The following is a 15,488-nucleotide window of genomic DNA, read 5'->3' as shown; positions in this document are numbered from 1 at the left end:
GTTGCATCCACACCATCAAGCGGCCAATGCATGTACATAGATATCAGCTCTACACGAATAGTATGTTATTGTCCGCATACTGCTTTGTACACGATATCAAAAACCAAGCTCATTGGCTGACTGATTCTGGAAATGTGACGTCACAATGACCCTGGGCGAATATCAATTTGCCCACTGGCGCCTTATCAATCTCAATGATCTCTTTAACATATTCATTTTGACCCATTATACCAGCATTAACACACCACCCAAACAAAATGCCTGAATACCGCCAACAGAATTTCGACGACGAGATCGAGATGGTCACCCATGCCTACGGGAGTCTACCTCTATCCCACACGCCAATGGATGAGGCGCTGAGGACGAAGCCAACCCCAGATACCGTACTTGCCATGGTAATAGACGCATTGGTCAAGTCAAGACCTATTTCACATGAGTTGTCCCAATCGACAGTCGCTGGACTTGTGGAGTACGACTATCACAACATTGACAAGCTTTCGGGAACTTCGTGGGAAGAACGAACTGATCTCCTGAGACAAGTCGGGTATAATCGGTATCGTGAACAGTGTGCTACAAATCTAGGCAATCTTTCTGATTTTGTTTTGGTTAAATATGGTACGAAGATTTTATGTCTACGCCTTGCCCAGAGACCCAAGTACTGACCTCGAACCTTAGATGGCGATCTCAACAATCTGCTCGAGGCTGCCCATGATGATCGCGAGCAAGTCCGAGCTCGAATAAAGGAGATCAAAGGAGTTGGGGACTTGGGGGTAGAATTATTCCTGGACAATGTTCAAAGTGTCTGGCCATCCATGGCTCCGTTTGTAGATTCACGGAGTCTTCATACAGCGGAGGAAATTGGATTGGGAAATGACGTAGAGGCGATATACGACCATCTACAGAAGGACCCTATGAGGATGAGTATGTTTGCCAATGGATTGTCGGAGATTCGATTGGAGCACAAGCAGCATGAGATTGAAGAGATGTGAGATATCTATCTTGGAAAGCTCCTTGCATATTACAAGGATAGAAAAGAGAAATCACCTGTACATAACAGTGTGGATCAAATGTTACAGACAAAGAATAAAACCCACTTCTATATGTACTATCACTCTATTCTTAGAACGCTACCATCATATCAATCAGTAGTTCTCCTCAGAGCCTCCGGCAAATGGAATGTCCATCTTCTTCCCTTTTTGGAGCTCGGCCACGCCAACCATGTCCCAAAGCGGCTTAGCATCCCCTTTCAGCCTCATGGCCCAGCCCCTCACGTGACACGTCAGCGGCGTCGTTGGCTCGTCCAAAAAGCCTGCTGATTCAGCCAAATTGTGGCTTGGCAGACCCGCTGCTTGCGACAACGAAGCAGCTCGCTCGCGCTCCAACGCTTTCATTTCTCTCTCCATCAACCCCCTGTTCTGCTTCGATACCAAGTCTTCTCACGAGCGCATTGCTTCTTGGCTTATCTGTGAGATATCAGACATCCTGTACGTGGTTTCCTCATGTTCTGTTCGCCCCCACAACCAGCTGGGACGGGCCAAGGTCTCCTGGCAATCCGTTCCCCCCCCCCCCCCCCCGGATCTCGAATCCACAGCTACTATCAAGAGCTGGGACTATCGCCGCGCAATTAAAATCAGACCGTTATCGCGAGAGTGCCGAGTAGACTAACGAGGAAACTAGTGATCCTGCTACGAACTACCCGATTCCTACGCCCCTCCTCTCCTCCGTTGCTTGTTGCCTAGTGGCTAGGACGACTCCTTTGACCTCGAGACCCTAATAATTGCTTGAATCGAGTCGAAACAACGTCGAAGATCATCAAAATGGACTTCTCTAATATCTTGTATGTTTCCACCGTGGTTACCGCACCGCATATTCGCCCCGGATCCCGCAAACAGAGGTGATGAGCTCGGACTAACTCATGTGTCTAGCCGCCTCGTTAACATCGCGGTGGGTGTGGTCATGGTGCTGGGCGGTATCAGCCAGTTCTTTCCGGCCTCCATGAGCTCCATCATCGTCGGCGCATACGTGATTGTCTTCGGTCTGGGTAAGTTTTACGTCCCCTCGAATGCTTTTGACCAAGCTGCTCACCTTGCTTTCCAGTTGTTGCCGGTCTGGAGTTCCTCCCCAACGTTCCCGACTACGTCTACCGCTACGCTTCGTTCCTCTTCTCCTTCCTGGGCCGTGGTATCTGTAAGTCATATCTGAACCCGAGCAGTGGATTTCAATTGGATGCTTCGCGCATTGTTGCCTAGCCTGTCAGCTGACCCGTTTTCCAGTCTACATCTTTGTCGGCTGCATTCTGCTGCACGGTCACGTCCTGCGCGAGATTGCCGCCTCGATTGTCGGCATCACCGGTATCGGTTACTTGGTCCTGGAGTTCATTCCTTCCATTGAGCCCCCCTCCAACATGCGCGAGTCCGACCAGGGCTGGGGTGCCGAGCAGGTCTAAAGGATCTTTATCTGATATGATCTGATCTGATTGGTGGCGCACCCGAGCGGGCGAGCCTCCGAGTAACGTATCAGAACTCATACTGATTGGACCATGTGTGATGCAAGAGATGGCCTTGTGCCTGTCTTGGCCTTATTCGTGATGCCTGATTTGCGCATGAATACTCTTTTCTTTTGCAATGCGATATATGACGGACTCAGAGAGCTATGACGTGGGAGGGCTGGTTGAATGGTGGCTGGTGACTAGTCAATGGTGCCTGAATGCCTTGGGGCCGCCTGGGTGCCTTGGCCAAGTTTCACCTGGACCAAAGTTCGATGGCCCTGCACGTCATCGCAACAAGTTGAGATTTTTTTTGCCTCCTTTCCGATTTTTCCTTTTTCTTTTTTTGATATGAATTTTCTTCATTTCCCTTTTCTTGTGATACCTGTGGATGAGAGGTCATGGACAGAATCTGTACTATAAGTTTTCTTTGGAAGGGTCACCTCGACCTGACCTGGAGCATGAAAGGCAACGTGTTCTATGAATGGAGAATTCTCGGTCTGTGATTGGCTCTCGCATAATGATCATGACAAAGCAATAAGGGCCATGATCGTTGTAGTGAGGTAATGCTATTTGCATCCAGGCAGGATGAATTGCCTGATAGAAAGTACTACGTTGGTAGGACTAGGATCGAGCAGGCAACCCGTACTAATCATCTGATGTGTTGTCCAGTTGGTCTAGATTGATGTAGATGTAAAGTTTGTCACTTTTTTCCTTTTCCCTCTCTTTGCTTCTTTCGGGCTTTACGGAGGGCTCCGTCCCAAGAATACGGAGTAGTGACATTCCCGACAGCCGTGAGAGGCTCGAGCGGATTACAGGAACGACTAACAGGGGTCCTATTACTAAAAGTAACGTGACCAGTCCCGGATGACTAATCCTAGAGGCCCGCCACTTCCGCCCAACGAGAGGCGAATGATTGTTGCTGACCGGCTTCAATGGGCTTCATCCACCAATCACTCCACCGGCAAATCTGCTTGCCTACACAAAGGCCCCCCCCACCGACTCTCTTGGGAAGGTGGTTTCCTTCTGATTCGCCCCTAAACTTCATCAGGTCTACGGTGGGCCCGCGAAACACTGTGATCTGGGGGAAGTGAATAATAAAAAAAAAAAACTGCCTTGATCGCCAACAGAGATTTTTCGGGACATCTGAACTACCGGAATATGATAGCCCGATCATCCACCTCGAAAAAGCAAAAAAGAATATAGTTTGTATAGAAAGCATAGCCTGATGGGGACCGGAGAGACCAAAAGGCCAGCGAGACAAAAACCCAAGAGATTAGATGAGATAGCGATCCTCGGCACTGCGATTAGAAACCCGATAGATTGATAGCCTCGTCGATCTCTCCCCCCTTCGTAGATCGATAACCTTCCCCCGTCATCCCTTTGCTCTTTTTTTCTTCTTTGACGTGCTCGATAAGCGAATGTCCTCATTCTTCCTGGCGTCTTCTTAGTCTTCACCTCCTCCTCACTAAAGATCTTGGCTAAAGCACATCACCTCAGACCACGCCATCTGCCCACCTCCTCGGCTCCTTATCTCCCTCGATCTTTCTCTTCCTCTTTCTCCTCCACCTTCCGCTCTCCATTTTCCTCTCCTCATTCCTCCTCCACTGTGATCATCCCCCTGCAGGCCCCTAGTGCACTTGGCTCCAGTCCCAGTCCCATTTAGCTCTGCCGGCCAGCGCAGCAATCCCGAAAAGCGCCCTCCACTCCGAGAGTCTAACGAGGCGTTCCTGTTGAGCTGTCAGCTGTCGCGTCCATCACCTGACCGTCCCAGGCCACTCGCCACACTCTTTTTTTTGATATCATTCCCGTGTGGTGGTCTCTTTTCCAGACGTCCGATCCGATCGCCGTGATTATCTGCTTGTCACTCCGTCGCAGCCTCCTGCGCTTGCCATCCCCGTCCACCCCAGTCCCCCGGACCCCGTCTCGTCTTTCGACCCCCCCCCTTTGATAACCATCCGCCTGCTCGCCTGGCCCTGCAGTGATCTCTGCCTGGTCTGCCGCCTTCCCACAGGGCCCTGACCGACATTTGGATATTTGGTCCTTTCGTGGCGTGGGTGATACGGTGAATTCAGCTTTCGACCGTGGTGCGACATCGCCCTCACATCGCACCAAGCATTCTCCCCTTTCTCCTCGCTTCCGCCGTTTCGTTCCTGGATACTTTGTGTTTGAAGAGCGATTCTCCTCTCTGCCATCAGACTATATCTCTCAACCTCTCCACACCTTCTCCTCCACCACTTCCTCCTCCTCCTCCTCCTCCTCCTCCTCCTCCTCCTCCTCCTCTTCTCTACGCCTCTCCAGGGCACTCCCTGTCCGATACTCGGCCGATCAACATTCCCTGGCCTGACGACGAGTTGGTTATGTTAGCATCCATTCCACCAATGGAAACGGTACGCTCTTTCCCCCGGGACCCCAGTGCTCCCTCGAGACATCCCTCGGCGGAGGATTTGGACGCTGCACAGCAGCTCATTTCGTCTGCGCAGGCGGGTCGCGATCATCTGGCACAATATGGGAATGGTCCTGGGATCAAAGTATCGGGAAGTCCTCCTCCGAATAATCATGGACCGTCCCCCACACCGAGCCAATTCACGGATAACCGTTCCAATGGCCAGCTGGATGGATCCTCTCCAAAGACTCAGAAGGATACCTCGTTTCTCGGACACTCCTGCAGGTGAGCACATCCTCTTCAATTTTACTAATTACCCCGGACTGAACTAACGTGAACGGTGTATAGCAACTGCGGAACACAACACACTCCCCTCTGGCGTCGGTCACCAACGGGTGCCATGATTTGCAACGCCTGTGGCCTCTACTTGAAAGCTCGCAATGTCGCTCGTCCCACGAAACGAAATCGGACCCAACAAAGTGCAGATGGTGCCGATAAACCAAATACTCCGGTTCCCTCTCGTCCCGAAACCACGACTGGCTCAGGCGGCGGTTGCAAGGGTTCTTGCCCGGGAGGCGGAAGTTGTAACGGTACAGGTGGTGCGGAGGGATGCGATGGATGCCCGGCTTACAACAATCGTATCTACAAGGCTGCAAACCGCGGTCCGGGCGCTGTTGTGCAGGGCTCCTGGGGCCGGACTTCTGCTCCTGATACCGAACCTGCATCCGCACCTCAAGAAGCCGAGACACCGGCTAAACCTACACCTTCTGATGGGGCGTCCTCAACTCTCGTTGCTTGTCAGAATTGCGGGACAACGGTCACTCCGCTCTGGCGGCGGGATGAGCATGGGCACCCCATCTGCAATGCCTGTGGTACGTTATTCCCTCGCGCTTGCTCTTACTTGTCCATCGCTAACAAAAGAAAATAGGTCTGTATTACAAGCTTCACGGCTGCTATCGTCCTACCACCATGAAAAAGTCCATCATTAAGCGCCGCAAACGTGTTGTGCCCGCTCTCCGCGATCAATCTCCCACGGCTGCTACTCATTCATCTAATGGCTCCTCTGCCTCTCCCGAAGCATCTCCTGCTGGCCTGGCCCACGATCACCATCGATACATGAGCAACGAACCTATGGATGGCCCTCGGCAGTTGCCATTTGCACCGCCTCCCGTAGACTTTACCGGCTTCCACATCAGTGCCGCCCCCTTGCATCACCACGGACTGCCAAAGCTTCTCAATCCCGATCGTTTGGGTCATTCACCGGTATCTCAATACGGCCGCCGATCCGTGTCTCCCAATTCCCTACCGAAGAAACGCACACTGGCCGAGACTGCCGCGGAAGCCCTTCCTATTCCCACAACTCTGGAATCGGGCTCCAATCAGTTGCCGCCTATTATGACCTCGGCCAACCCCTCGCCTCCCGGCCGTCTCAGTTCAATCTCTTCTATTCTCAATCAAGCGGATCCTCGCAACGAGTCCCCTCTGGGCCGTCCCCAGGCCTTTCAACCCCCCATGCAGCCTGCACCACACCAATCGCAGCAACTCCCCAGCATCTCCTCCTTCTCGGATCCCGCAGCCGAGCGTCGTGCCCAACTGGAACGCGAAGCCGAGCAGATGCGTGAGGCATTGCGAGCCAAGGAACGGGAACTTGCTGCAATGGGCCGTTAATTTCTCTTCCCTCGATCTTTTCTCAACCTTTCTCCAAAAATGAGTCCAAGTTGTGACGACAGTAATGAAATTAAAACCACAAAGATTTCTTACCTTTTTTTGGTCTTTTCTTTTCTTTTCGTTTTTTTTTTCGCGATGGAGAGAGGTTCTCCATATTGATACACGGCGCAAATACTCGGAGATTTGCGCATGATACCACTGACTCTTTTGCTGGGATTTCATCTACCTGACTGTGCTACTATTTCCCTTATTTTCAGAGTTACAAAAACTTCGCGAAGATGAACTGTATTCTACAATAATGGAATTGCTTATCTTAATAACATTGTGTCCTTGTTTTATAGATTGGTATTGAAGTAGTTGGGGCTCCTCGGGAAGATCCGAGAGTTTCGATGTCATGATGACTTGATATCCATTCTCTCTCCGTCCTGACATCGACAACGACCCTGCACTCTAACCTCGACATCTCTGATATTAACGAAGCCATGACAGAACCCGCTGCATTCACCCTATCTTTCGTCGGCGATGTAATGCTCGGTCGTCTCATCGACCAGTTCTTCCCCGAACATGTCCACAGCGAGAACGACCGCCACAATGCCGACCACTTTAGGAAAAGATATCCATCCATCCTCGGGGATGGCAATTACACCCCCTCTTCGCCATGGGGAACGACTCTCCCCCTCCTCCGCGCCTCAGACCTCTTCCTCATCAACCTGGAAACATCCGTCACAACAACCCCAGAGCCCTGGCCCAACAAAGTATTCAATTACCGCATGCACCCATCCAATCTTGCCCCGATATTACACGCCGCACACGTAGACTACGCCAGTCTCGCCAATAATCATACCCTGGACTTCGGGAATGACGGACTCATCGAGACAGCCTGGACCCTCCGCAACGCCGGCATCGCATTCACAGGTGCGGGCGAGTCCCCAGATCAAGCCTTCAAACCAGCCGTCCTATATCTCCCCCGCCAAACCCAAGAAATCCAATCCAGACGCGTAGACGGCGCAAAAACGATTCCCACAAAAGAAAAAACCACCAACGCCAAAGAAACGGGCTATCTCGTCCACGTCTACTCCGCCGCAGACCACCCAAGAGACTGGGCCTCAATCCCAGCATTCCATATCCTAGATTACTCGCCCGCAACACGAACCCGTCTCCGCACCCTCCTCCTATCAAACGGGTCAAGAACGGATCACCCACCACCAAAAGCAGACTCCGAACACGACTCCGAAGAAGAATCAGACGTCTACCACCACCGCGCACACCATCACCACAATCCCGCTCCGACTCCGGAGTCACGGCCCGCACTGAAGATATTCTCTGTGCACTGGGGCCCTAATTACCGCTGGCACCCGGCGGATAGGATCCGGTCGTTGGCGCATTTCTTGATTGACGAGTGTGGCGTTGATATTGTGCATGGACATTCGTCGCATCATGTGCAGGGGGTGGAGGTTTATCGGGGACGGGTAATTGTGTATGGGTGTGGGGATTTTGTAGACGATTATGCATTGAATAGGGAGTTTAGGAATGATCTTGGGGCTGTGTGGAGGGTTGTTGTTAAACAGGTGGAGAAGGAGGAGGGTGATGGGGGTGGGAGGGGAGGAGTCGTGCTTGATCGATTGGAGATTTTTCCGACGAGGGTTGAGAATTTCAGGGCTATGTTGCTGGATGTTGGGGATAGGGATCATGCGTGGGCTAGGGAGAGGATTGAGGAGCTTAGTCTGGAGTTGGGGACTAAGGTAAGAGAGGAGGCTGGGGATCAGGGGCAGATTGTTGTTGATATTGATGGGTAGGTCTATAGAAACTCCGAATTGAACTGTTTGATTCTGGAGAAGCCATTGGAGGCGGTTCGACCATCTTTAAAGCGAGTGTTCTTGATTAGGAAGTTACGAGCGTTTTAAAGCATATACGAATCGTCAACAGCTCTAGGGTTGCCGACTTATCCTGGACGAAGCATTCTCGAGGCTAGCAGAAGTGTTGTTCTCTAGCAATAGCAGCCCTCAACATCCAATTTTAAAAGTACAAGCGTAGGATGAGCATCCAGAACTATGCCAAACGGTTTGAATGCTCTGAAAGAGGCTCGATAGCTGGAGGCTGACCGGGGGCAGGCTCAGTGTCCCCTGGCTTCATAGCCATGTTCACATGATGAGTCTCCTTAATGAGTCGGATTGCTGCTATGATGAACTCTCTCTCTCCACAAGACCCCCTTCGAATTGCGCATACGCCGCGGACAATGGACCCATGAGCTTCACAACCATGGGATTTGGTCGGCCCTGGAAGAAATATGCAATGCTGCGAGCAATCCAGGTGGCAACCTCGTACGCCTCGCGTTTTTCATAAGCAGTCTTTCTAGACTTCATGCCGAAAAGCTTTAGCCAGATTGTGCTGTGAGGCAGAGAGCCAAGGCAAGGCAAGGGAAGGATTCGGATAGAGAATAGGATCTCTCTCCACGATGGCCGTCCCTTCGATGTTCCAGTCGCGGAATATCAGGTTGGGGATGAACGTGGGAGGCGCTCGGTATTCAATGCTGAAAGGGAAGTCAGGGGCGAATCGGAGTTTCCAACGCAATAATTCATCATGGTATGGCTGCAAGGGGCCGGCTCGGAGCCGGGGCCCATCATCCTCGTCGTCGTCGTCTTCGCGCTGGGCGCCTGCAACTTCGAACGCAATATCAATCAGCTGTTGAAGTGAGTCCTCTTGCTTTGGATCCTTCCACGGGTCGTTCTTCCAACCAAAGGACGATGGGAAACTGGATCTTTGGGCGGTTAAGAAATGTATTGCCTAAGCACCGAGTGTAAGCAAATCTTCCAAGGCATCAGTCATCAAATTGGATCACGTACAGAGTGATACCTCATATCCAAAAATAGTTCGTGAGCAATGCCGTCTCGATGGAAAATGCCCGTTCTGCACTCGAGTAACTCCAGGGACGTTGCCCAATGCTCCTTCGTCAATCCCCATGATGTGACTAAGCTAGATTGGTGACGCTGTAAATTTGTGATTATCAGGTCAATGGAACTCTTGAGCAAGGGAAAGGATAGTGGCAAGCACTTCATACCTCAAGCATTGCGAGAAGACTAACGGCAATGAGTAATTCGATCGATGTTTCGGCAGGCTCAGCTCGAAGTCGTTTCTGAATGGAGACCACGAGGTTGGTATAGAGCACACGACCCTTGGTCACGATAGACGAGCCTTCAGTTGCTCCAGCTGACTGTAGCCCCGAGACGAGCTTGAGGGCCTGGCATATGAGAGGTTTGGTCATGATCAAACGCATGGCATCTCGAAGCCATGCAGGCGATCCAGGCATATCATCCGGGCACCATGTGTTCACGAAATATGCCACGGTTGTCATTTCGCTTTCAGTACCAAAGTTCAGATACTTGTCTCTGTGTCCAATGTTGTGGTCGTCACGCGGTACATAGGGCGCCCAAATATCATTTGGTTTCCCAAGCGACCAGTCGCGGTACACCTTGATGCTCGCGTCGTGAAGATAATCCTTCACGGCTGTCTCTGAATGTGGCGGCTGCCAGCCCGGCTTCATCATCATGGCTCGCAACCCCGGATTAGAGCCTCGTTCAAGTTGATCAACCATACGCTCAAGTTTGCAAAGAAGGATGGGGTCCGGGACGCCGAAGAGAGATTCAGACGAGGCCATGTAGGCGAGGTAAATAGAGAAGGAAGTCATCAATGAAACCCAGCGAAGCGAATACCATTTTTTATACTCTGACATCAATCCGCATATCTCGAAAGCCTTTGATCTGCAAAGCCTCTGGGTTCCAACATATTTCCCGCGGCCAACATTTTCGAACCGTGCCTGCTCGAGGAAAGGTATCTGCAGAAGTATTTCCGCAGCATAATTCCATACTCTGTTAGGGTTGTTGGTAAGCTTTCGTCGGCACGATGTGGGGATGGGATCACGAAGGATTTACACAAGAGCGACAATATGGGGTGCAGACGGACGGTCCAGGCTAAAAAGGGGTTCCTGGCAAGATTTGTACTTTAATCGCATACTGTAGAGTTCACCCTCGAACTGGCGCTTTGTTCTCCACATATCTTGAATCTCTTCGTCAGTTTTCACGCTTTTGTCGAGGAAAAAAGTATGGATTATCTTCGCGAAGACTTCGTACGTTGCGATTTGGGCCTCGTACGTTGTGATAGTACGGGCGCGCTGTGGGCAAAGCTTGGTAAAGCCCGAATTACCTGTAGGATCAACATATAGAGTCCAATCCTGTTCTTCCTCAAAGTCATCCCTCATTTTTCCCATAGGAAGGGTCGGAAGGTGGCATGCAATAGGTTCTCCAAGATATAGCATAAGTAGGGTATCGAGAGCGAATATTCCTAGCCGTACACGAATGCAGACCTCTTTTTCAACTTCATATGCTAGGGCCAAGGGGTTCGAGCTTTCTACTCCCTCTGAATTAAACTTTTGAATCTCGAGTGTCGCGAGCATGTGCCATGCCTTTTTGCGAAGCTCCACAGCGTGGTAACCATATCCACGGCTCAGAAGAGAGCCTGCACATATGACAATACCCATTACACTTGCAATGCTGGGCTGGACATCGGGGCGAGAAAGCAGCCCCTGAAATATGCGATTGAAAAATGCACCCACCGAGTGCCGGGATGCCGAATCCGAACGACGGATTGTTCGGTCGCTGTAAAGCGAACTTGAGAAAAAGACCGCGTTCAGAAGAATCTTATTCATATAGACATTCTCGCCGGAAATCAAGCCCCCAATGAATGTTGGTAGATAGGTGACAAGAGACGGGATGTCAATGTTATTCCAGTGGATTTGCAGTAGGTGAATTGCCAGCGCGTGGTCAACATTGTCAAAATCAACCTCTAGCCCTTCTCCTGGTTGGCTAAGGATACTTTCTTGCATCTGTCGTACCTTTGCATAGTTATGCATGAGTTAAAGACATCCCTAAGTCATTCAACTGACCCTGTCCTTGCGAATGGCTCTCAAGATTAGTGGCCCGCCAGATAAAGCTACGATCGTATCCGCCAGCCTCTCCGGATCATCCTCAGCTAAACCTTCCGTACTACATCTCCCTTGTAGAGACAAGGGTTAGATATATTTGGAATGTAGGCTCCCTGGAGGATATGTCCAGTTATGTAACCCCACTGCCGCCGTGGCGGGCCGCGAGCCCGGCATTTTCGAAGATTGAGATCATACCAAACAAGGAGACCACAATAGCATAGGCGGAGACTGCGCGGTCCAGCTCGGCCATTGACCCACGGTCATAGCTAACTGCCTAGTTGGCAGCAACGATCGAGCTTTATCTGACGATCTAATAATCATCTGAAATTGCGGAACAGCTGAGTATAACAAGCTGACCATCATCAGCATCCGCAGAATGTACGACAATTAGGAAGGATATGCGACCCTTAAAGCCGTGTGTCGGAAACGAACTAAGGTACGCCTAGGTGAACGGCTGAAGCCCTCTGTGAGCATCCACGGGAGAAACCTGGTCGTACATCAACGAGAGAGAGAGAGATATATATATATATATATATATATATATCTGGGACGAGTTTCAGACTATGGTTGCAACCTCTAGCATTCCAATTTAGACAGCCTTTATTGCTAAGAGTGGGTCGACTTAGCAAGGCTCCTATTACGGGATGATCAGCGTTGTCTTTGACTGAGCTCCTTTGAAAGGGTAGAACTAGGTAATTAGGCGAATCTCACTGATTTCTAGTGACCTCGAGGGCTTTTGGAAGTTAAATGTGATGTATACTGAAAAGCTCTTGTATATACAATACGGGTGGGTCAAAAGGGCGCTAAAGATTTTTATCAGGCAAGGCAATATGTGGCCAGAGAGTGCAGACTATGAAGAATTATTGATGTGGATCTCCTCTTATTGGTTCCTCTGCCGCCGATCATAGCGGTAAGGCTCCATCGAATTCTTCGAACGCGACCTAGATTTGGATTGTGCTATCTTTCTTCAGTGCAATACTAGTAAAGGTTCTCTTTTAAGGGTCACGCGGAAAGCGATCTATTTCAATCTAACTTTGTAAAATTATTTATATCCCTTCGTGTCCAAGTCCTTCCACGTCTTCACAAACAGGTTTCCTTTTAGCGGTTTCAAGTACTGACATCACCTCTCCGTTCGTTCCCACAACCACTGTCACATTTGGACTTTACGGCTGACAGGAGTACCATCATAAGGAACAAGAACAATGCAACTTCTTCCTGCGATCTTCTTTGCGTTTCTCGCAACCAGGATGGTGCATGCCGATGATTGCATTTGTACAGAAGAATTTGCACCAGTGTGTTTCAATGCTACCACATACGGCAATGTGTGTCAAGCGCGTTGCGAGGGGGCTACAGATGTGGACATTGCGCCTGGAGCGTGTACCGATCCGACAATTTAACACGTGCGCCACAACCCGGAGCGTATGACCACGAAGCGCGCGTATAGAGATGCATGAAGGCTGTGATGTACATATGTATGAAGAATGATGGGAAGTGCAACCCTGGACTGATGGGAGGGTGGAAAAGCGAGCAGACGACCTTGCCAGATCTCCAGATCTACCAATGGAATTTAAGAAACCGATGTATCATTATAGAGCCATTACAATACTGCTATTGAAGTGGTATGTATGGTTATTACTACCATATATCTGCCAAGCCAATAGAGCGGGGACCTTAAAACAGGTTTAGCGCACTTCGGATCTATCCTGCTGGGAATAAAGTCCTGAGAGTTTTGAGGTATAACTGATTTCGAAAACTACTGGAGTGACGTATCTCTCCTACGATTGGAGCCGTAACATCGCATCTACCGAAGCTCCAAATGATCTAATTCGTGTCAGTGGGATCCCAATGGGGTTCAATGATCGCCACATTTTCTCTGTGGTTAGTTGCGGCTGCAGGGGCATAACCTATCAGAGCATAGTATTCCGATTACACCGCTACATACGTGGCGTAACAGACAGAAGTATTTAACTAGGAGTATGCCATCACCTCATATACAATCCGCAAAATCTGACGCGGGACGCGCCACGCTAAGACATTTTGGGAAGTTATCGCGCCGGATCGACACGCATCATGGCCTTGGGAACGAAGTATCACCGAGGTTATGGTTTAGTTATTTCCAATTACGGAGTAGGATGGAATACACTATGTATTCTCTTATATGCTATAGCATATGAAAAGAGCTGTCAGGCAATTCATAGAGCTAGTCCAGCATCTTCTCGGTATAAGCTAGAATTCCACAAAATGAAGAGTATATGTCATTGATATACTTGTGGCTTCGATTGTGCTTAGAGCTTGAAATCAAGATGGAACCGCCCATATACACCGATTCACCCCCAAGCCACCCAAACTCCGGTCAAAAACATAGAATCTAAAAGAACGCGTGCCGTCGCAATGCAATCATAAGGTAAAGGTGTTTGCATGTATCACCTAGAATAAATGAAGAAATTGAGGAAGAAAGAATGGCTGTAGATAAGATCATGAATGGTCCATCACGAGACGCCGCTCGCTGACAGTCTCATCATGCTTGGTCTCTTGCATGACGGTCATTTCCGTTGTGACTTCAATGCCACCAAAGGTGCTCCGACTGGACCGATCACCTGGCTTGACATTGATCGAATACATATCGAAATCTTTGTCCATGTTCTGGCTGAACAATTCGACCTGTGGTGAGCGAGCAGCGGTGATGTTGCGGGCAGTGCTACGCCCGGGATTCGTAGTGTATCGATTGTAACTGTTGGTGGAAAGAAGTTTGGGGAAGATGCAGCTGACGATGGGTCGGAGGAAGGGCAGACAGGCGCAGATAATGGCCACATTGCACTCTGCTGCGGTCCAATACGCAGCGTCGACGTTACTGTCTGTGAAACTTGTCAGTAGTTGCGTTAGAATTAAAGAAATCTGCACTTGAAACGTACAAGATGTGTCTGCGCTTTTAGCGACAATGCGGAGACTTGATAGACGCAGGATACTCGTGATCACAACACTTCGAAGCAAGTTAGTACTCGAGAAATCCCTCAAGATCTGAGCGTGCACATACAGGATACCCATCGCGAAAACGCCTACCAAGGCAAGCTTTTGCATTTTCGGCAATTGCAGCTTGATAAGCAATGGCATTGGCATCAGCAGCAGTGTCACATCTGTTGCGATGTTCATCGATGCATTGAAGAACCATACTGCCTCGAAGCTGAGGCAGCCACCGGGCAAATCATGATTCCAGAACTTGGCCACTGGCACGCAGTTTACGTAGCCGGTAACGATGGCCCAGGATGAATAGGTTGCGACAACAGCCATCATGACGTAGCATGCGAGTCGGAAAGAGCGTGCGGGGAAGATACGAAGATATTGAAAAAGAATGGAGAACTTGGTGAATGCCAGGCTAGCGTTGTACATGGGGATAGCCGCCCAAAGACACTGTAAATGTAGTCAGCAGTTGTTCGATCATGGGATGCCTCTAGTCATACCTTCAGTTGGGACTGTAATGTGGCAGTCGACAGCTGATCTGAGTGAATGCCCATTCCAAAATAAAATTCTACATTTTTCGTCAATATAGGTGTTTTTTTTCTCCTTGGCAACATTTGGGAGTAAAAGACATACGAGCACCGACGAGGGAAAGGTATATAATGGAGAAAGTCTAGCAATTATTTCAATTAGTTTAGACATTGACACAACATGGGATCAAGTGTACGTACCAGAGAGACCAAAATTGCCCAGTCTTCACGTCCGTTGACTTTCATTAAACCGAGGCGAGCGAATAAGCGCATGCCAACAATGAGCGCAGCAATACTCGTCAACACGGCCGTGACGACCAGAGCTCGCCGGCCGCGGGAATATCCATTGTCCTCCCCTCGAGGCAAGAGTTCATGCAAAACGTGCTCCATGGTTGATGATCTGACGTAGAAGTATATGGGGTGTAAAGGAGTGGATGCGATCAATGTCGTCAAAAAGGAGTGTATATGAGTAGGTCAACAGTTCAT

General features: G+C 49.9%; 7 protein-coding genes across 7 annotated transcripts; 4 read left to right on the top strand and 3 right to left on the bottom strand.

Moving 5' to 3' along the window:
- Positions 1–257: 257 nt before the first annotated feature.
- On the top strand, positions 258–989 carry N7496_007046 (uncharacterized protein; the record flags this gene model as incomplete). The annotated part of the gene is made up of 2 exons (XM_056699975.1): positions 258–615; positions 676–989. The coding sequence occupies 2 exons, from the start codon at positions 258–260 to the stop codon at positions 987–989; spliced, it is 672 nt and encodes a 223-aa protein (XP_056555388.1).
- A 153-nt stretch (positions 990–1,142) lies between these two features.
- Positions 1,143–1,391, bottom strand: N7496_007045 (uncharacterized protein; the record flags this gene model as incomplete). Its single annotated transcript, XM_056699974.1, has 1 exon — positions 1,143–1,391. The coding sequence occupies one exon, from the start codon at positions 1,389–1,391 to the stop codon at positions 1,143–1,145; it is 249 nt and encodes an 82-aa protein (XP_056555387.1).
- Positions 1,392–1,817: 426 nt separating this feature from the next.
- On the top strand, positions 1,818–2,446 carry N7496_007044 (TVP15 family protein; the record flags this gene model as incomplete). The annotated part of the gene is made up of 4 exons (XM_056699973.1): positions 1,818–1,837; positions 1,926–2,041; positions 2,098–2,187; positions 2,274–2,446. The coding sequence occupies 4 exons, from the start codon at positions 1,818–1,820 to the stop codon at positions 2,444–2,446; spliced, it is 399 nt and encodes a 132-aa protein (XP_056555386.1).
- A 2,420-nt stretch (positions 2,447–4,866) lies between these two features.
- On the top strand, positions 4,867–6,539 carry sreA (siderophore transcription factor SreA; the record flags this gene model as incomplete). The annotated part of the gene is made up of 3 exons (XM_056699972.1): positions 4,867–5,156; positions 5,220–5,743; positions 5,800–6,539. The coding sequence occupies 3 exons, from the start codon at positions 4,867–4,869 to the stop codon at positions 6,537–6,539; spliced, it is 1,554 nt and encodes a 517-aa protein (XP_056555385.1).
- Positions 6,540–7,021: 482 nt separating this feature from the next.
- On the top strand, positions 7,022–8,335 carry N7496_007042 (CapA family protein; the record flags this gene model as incomplete). The annotated part of the gene is made up of 1 exon (XM_056699971.1): positions 7,022–8,335. The coding sequence occupies one exon, from the start codon at positions 7,022–7,024 to the stop codon at positions 8,333–8,335; it is 1,314 nt and encodes a 437-aa protein (XP_056555384.1).
- Positions 8,336–8,891: 556 nt separating this feature from the next.
- N7496_007041 (fungal specific transcription factor domain-containing protein) lies at positions 8,892–11,418 on the bottom strand (the record flags this gene model as incomplete). The annotated part of the gene is made up of 4 exons (XM_056699970.1): positions 8,892–9,323; positions 9,383–9,526; positions 9,598–10,405; positions 10,469–11,418. The coding sequence occupies 4 exons, from the start codon at positions 11,416–11,418 to the stop codon at positions 8,892–8,894; spliced, it is 2,334 nt and encodes a 777-aa protein (XP_056555383.1).
- A 2,574-nt stretch (positions 11,419–13,992) lies between these two features.
- On the bottom strand, positions 13,993–15,392 carry N7496_007040 (PTH11-like integral membrane protein; the record flags this gene model as incomplete). Its single annotated transcript, XM_056699969.1, has 6 exons — positions 13,993–14,372; positions 14,430–14,497; positions 14,552–14,925; positions 14,976–15,043; positions 15,109–15,145; positions 15,204–15,392. The coding sequence occupies 6 exons, from the start codon at positions 15,390–15,392 to the stop codon at positions 13,993–13,995; spliced, it is 1,116 nt and encodes a 371-aa protein (XP_056555382.1).
- Positions 15,393–15,488: the final 96 nt, after the last annotated feature.

The sequence above is a fragment of the Penicillium cataractarum genome (genome assembly GCF_028827025.1).
Source record: "Penicillium cataractarum strain IBT 29864 chromosome Unknown utg000005l, whole genome shotgun sequence".
NCBI lineage: Eukaryota > Fungi > Ascomycota > Eurotiomycetes > Eurotiales > Aspergillaceae > Penicillium > Penicillium cataractarum.
The sequence above is the reverse complement of the archived record's forward strand: the minus strand, read 5'-3'. Positions and strand labels throughout refer to the sequence as shown.